Source organism: Octodon degus, unplaced genomic scaffold, assembly GCF_000260255.1.
Source record: "Octodon degus isolate 3935 unplaced genomic scaffold, OctDeg1.0 scaffold00064, whole genome shotgun sequence".
NCBI classification, from domain to species: domain Eukaryota; kingdom Metazoa; phylum Chordata; class Mammalia; order Rodentia; family Octodontidae; genus Octodon; species Octodon degus.
This window is the reverse complement of record NW_004524640.1, coordinates 1,431,332-1,436,390: the sequence shown is the minus strand read 5'-3', so window position 1 is coordinate 1,436,390 and position 5,059 is coordinate 1,431,332. Positions and strand designations below refer to the sequence as shown.

At 34.5% G+C, this 5,059-nt stretch overlaps 1 protein-coding gene across 4 annotated transcripts in view; it reads left to right on the top strand.

The window, feature by feature from the left end:
* Nucleotides 1-5,059, top strand: part of LOC101572553 (solute carrier organic anion transporter family member 1B3) — a 116,961-nt gene that overhangs the window by 100,759 nt on the left and 11,143 nt on the right. For all 4 annotated transcript variants that reach the window (XM_023719066.1, XM_023719065.1, XM_023719064.1 and 1 more), the window contains one exon: nt 744-861. In XM_023719066.1, coding sequence (XP_023574834.1) covers nt 744-861 — 118 coding nt within the window. The remainder of the gene's footprint in view (nt 1-743; nt 862-5,059) is intronic.

Below are 5,059 nucleotides of genomic sequence, written 5' to 3'. Positions count from 1 at the left end.
GAAGAAATTCTTCCAAGAACAGAGAATGTTATTTTAATTTTAGTTTTATTTATTTATTTTTTGGCTCTGCTGTAAAGTCAAACTCAGGCCTTCATATGTCCTATGGAAGAGCTCTATGGGGAACTACAGACTCAGCCCAGTCATAGAAATTTAAAAAGGAATTTTGCTACTTTAATTATACAATTGTAATTTGACATTGTACTTAGGTTGGCTGGGTCATATGCATGATTTAGGGAAATCCAATGCTTCCATGGCAAAATACATACTAAGGATCAAACTTGGAAATCATAGGCAGTTTTCTTGGGTAAAATATAGGTATGGGTTGTGAAAAGTTATACTGTTATATATTAATTGAGAATTATTTGGAAAAAAAATCCAGAAAGTTGAAAATTCTAGTAATGATTGAGACAAAATTTCTTGTGACCTTAACAGTTAATTTATTAAGTTTGTTCACGTCAGTGGTACTCTTTGGAGAAATGCTTGATGCAGTTTCAGAGGATGGCTCTAAGTTTTCATAATCTGCAAATGTCTCCACCATTTTAATCAGTAGCACTTTCCTAAGATTTTGTTTTCAATTATCAGTCCCTTATCGTTCTAAGATTTCTTTATTCCAAAAATTGGGCCAGATTAAAATAAAGTGGAATAGAAGTGTGATGTAGAAACCAGCGCTGATCCGTGCAGATTCCCACGCAGTGTCACCTGACAGCCGCCACTGATTGATAGCCTGCCATCTCACATTGCAGGGGGAATGCTAGCTCCAATATATTTTGGGGCCATGGTGGACAGAACATGTATAAAGTGGTCCACAACAGCCTGCAGAACACAAGGGGTCTGTAGGATGTATGAGTCCAGAGCACTTGGGTAAGTTGTCTTGTATGCATTTCCTTCATTTCTTTCTTGTTTTGATTATGTTAATTCCCCAAATGTATCATTTTGAGTATAATAAGGCATTACTAATTCATATCACCATTTAATAATCCTTTATATTTGAATCATTACTAGGTCAGTGAAAAATTTCATTTTCCTTCTCACAATAACTATGCAAATGAAGCTTTTATCTTTTTCCCTTTAAATATATTAAACTGTGATTAAAAGATACTAATTGTCTGAAATCACATAGGAATAAAAATAGCTTGGATTCAATTACTTTTATCTTTTGAAAGGTTCTCCTCACACCAAAAATTATTTTTAGATAGCGTTAGGGGTTCTGTAGGTGCCAATTATCTGTATGTTCAATTCTTTTCCAGTATTTAGAAAGTTTTCCAGTATTATTTTAATGAACAATGTTTTATGCCGTTTGTGCTGTCTTCTGATTTTCCACTAGTTCCTAGTCTTCTTAGTGCCACCTAGTGGCACTTGAGTCCCTTACTGATGTTGTGTTATTTTCTTTTTTTTTTTTTATTTCATTGACAAATAGCAATGAGACAGTTTCAAAACCGATTCATAGGACAATTTCAATAATTAGTACATTGCATATTGCTGTCTTTGTAGTGGTTATTGTTTTCAAGATCTTTTTCTCTAGTGCTCATCCTGGTTTCTAGTTCTTACACTTTGCTCACCCTGGTCGTGTCTGCTGCTGCAGTCAATAGAATTTTAATTTCTGTTTGTAACTTTTGCTACTGTGATTCTCCTTCATGCTGAGAATTCATGTTTTAAATCATTTTTTAGCCCCACTAGCTTATAGTTGTCTTCTGTAGCTACCTAGTTGTTTCATTAGCTCTACTGTCTGTTTAGTTATATCTTCTTTTTGTTCATCAAGCATCTTACCGATCTTTTTCTATCTCTTCTGTTATCCTTTTTTTTTTTTTGGTTTTGGTTTTTATTTATTTATTTGGTGCAGGGTCTCACTACACAGCTCAGTCTTGTAGTGATCCTCCTGTCTCAGCCTTCCCAGAACTATGATTACAGGCGAGCACCAACACAACTGGTTTTGGAGGCCTGCATGGCATGCTCGGGGTTCCTGGGCTGGCACAGCATGCGGTCTTGGGGATTGAGCTCAGGTCCTTATGCTTGCCAGGCAGGTGTTTAGACCGCTGAACTATCTCTTCAGCCATGTTATCCTTTTGAATAGTTTGGTTGTGAGATTTTTGGTTTCTTCTCTCCAAATGCCCCATAGATCAGCATTGGAGGACTTGAGAGTTTTTGGAAGCATTTCATTGACTTCTCACATTTCTAATTTGTGTGTGTGTGTATGTGTACTGAGGCTTGTAAATTCATTATAGTGGAAGGTTTTGTTGCTAGGATGAGGATCTCATTAGTTAATGTCTACTTTTTTAGTGGGTTCCTCTAAGCATGCCTAAAAATTGGCCTTTGTCTCTGTCCCAGGAAAGTCCGGGGGGCTCAATGTATTTGGACCAATGCACACTTTCCTGGGATCTGCTTATAATATTGTTAATGTGACAAGACAGTCTAGATACTGACATTCAGAAAAATCTAATTAACAGCAATGACTGTTACCTTGGCTATACTAATAAAATCAGCAAAAATAATAGTATCAAAGACAAAGTGGATATTGGCATAGCCTAAGAACCAATAGCATACTTTTGTTAACAACTAGAAGCAATATATAATATAGTATAAATACATAGATAAATCAACTATTGACATATAGTAAATACTCAATGGAACATTTTTATGTCCATTAACAATAGAGTAGTAGCATAGAGTTAATTAACTATCTACAAATATATTAACCTTAATATTGTACAAGTTGGGATAGAGAAAATTGATAACTAGAGCATGAGAAAAGTAGAATTTCATATGTTAATATTTGAAGATGAGAAGAAGGTGAGAAAAGTGAGATAGGAGATCCTATTAAGTTTTTCTTTTTTGTATTTTTAGGGAAGGGTCTGCAGGGTGTTCAGCGCCTGCTTGTAGACACTTTAATCCACTGAGCTATTTGGCTGGCTCTCCTATTAAGTATTAAATAAAAGTTAATAGTATTAGATAACTGCAACAGAAGAAAAGAACAAAAAATGAAAGAAAAAGAAAAGAGAAAGACAAATTAGCAAAAAGAAAAAAATAAAGGAAAAAAAGAACCATATGAGAGATTACACCCAAATCTCTAAAACACACACACACACACACACACACACACACACACACACACACATAAATAAATAAATAAATAATAAAGGAAAATCCAAAGGAAAAATTAAGGGAAAAAAGAAAAATAAGTTAATTTAAAGAAATCTGTATTTTTGAATTAATTATTTCTTTTCAGGATCTGCACTCTTAGAAACCAGTAAGTCTCAATTTCAATTGACTTTTCTTAAACGTTTTTGAAAGCTAAGATAAGTAAACTTGTACAAAGACAAAGAACATCCTGGTTGTTTCAAATTTTTTCTAGTTTTTGAAATATATTGTTTTAAATATTTTCTTGTTGATGGAACACAATTATCAATATCATTCACATGTGAAAGGAGAGGTTTGTTTTGACTCAGAGTTTGTAGAGATTTCAGTCCATAGTCAGCAGGCTCAAGAAATATCAAGTGCTCATTTTTTCTACTGCAAAGGAGCAGGTGGACTATCAGGGAGACTATAAAGAAATAGGGCAAGAGTAAGAACAAAATCCATGAGGACAAACATATCTTATAGTACCATGTCCAGCATCTAGGGAAATCTATGGCAAGACCCAAGCTTCAAAGGACTTATGTGGCCACACCACTATGACATTCTCAGTGGTTGTAGTCCTCCTGTCCTCTCTCTTGGCTTAGTTTTGCTTAATCTTTATGGATTTCTTCAGGCAATCCATGTTTCCAGCTTCTCCAAACTGCAAGGATTTTCACTCTTCTGTAAGTCTTCTGTAACTATGATTGAATCATACCTACAACTGTATGATAAGCCTATCATCTAGGAATTTCTTACTCAAAGTGTCACAACACAAAAATATCACAATTCATCCTGGGTTAACTTCACATCAAACACAAATTAAAAGAGAGTTTTAATTGATAAAACATATTTAGTTTCCAGATACAAAACAAGTTTATAATTACACCCAAATGATACAAGTATCCTGCTTACAAATGCAAATGCACTAATTCCCTTCCCAGAGTAGAAGATAAGTGATCTTTCGGTGTTTACTACTAACATTTCAAGACTGAAACATTATAACATGAGTAAATAACATTAAAAAACAATGTAAACTCTATGAATATTATGTTGTACAGCAAGCACATTAGAAGAGAACAATTACAATTCTTATTTTTGTAACTAGAATTGGGATCATAGCTGGTATTCATAACTATCTTCTTTCACTACTTATTCTGTATCCTGTGGCTCTCACCAACAATCTCAGCAGGTTTTGATTATTTTCTTGGGTCACTTATCAATTTCTGCTTGGATTGGGTTGTTTTAGTTTTCCACTGATTTAATAACAAGGCGGGATAATATTGGCAGGCCCCTTGAGAGATCCCTGGTATTCAAATTATATTTATCTTTTCTTTTCCAGTGGATTAATAGTCCACTTTAGTTTTGTTAATCAGGATCAATCACCCCTGCCATCACCAATATTCACTTTAACTACTTTACTCAGAAGCATGAAGAATACAAAATGAACTTGGGGAAGTATTAACCTTCGATTCCTCGGATGCATTGCTGTGCTTCATGATAGAAGGCTTTCCCTCTCTGCAACTGTCTTCTAGGCCAACTGAACATAAGGTCATTGGAACATGTAGCAAATATTTTGCCAGTGCATCTAGGGGTAATGGTAAATAAGACCATTCTCACATCACACTCTTTTTTTGTTTTAAGTCATTTCTTCTATAATTCAAATTTGCTTTTTATCTGCAACTACTTTATCTACCAAAAGGAACACAGATTGGAAATGTCACATGGGTCATTTTCTTAAATAGACCACATACTGGTCCATAGGTCATGCTTAAGTATATGTAAGAAAACAGAAATTATCCCATGCACATTATCTGACCACAGTGCGATGAAACTGGAAATAAATGACAAAACAAACCAGAAAAAACTTCAACTACATGGAGATTAAATGACACCCTACTCAGCAACCAATGGGTCACAGATGAAATTAAACAAGAAATTCAACAATATC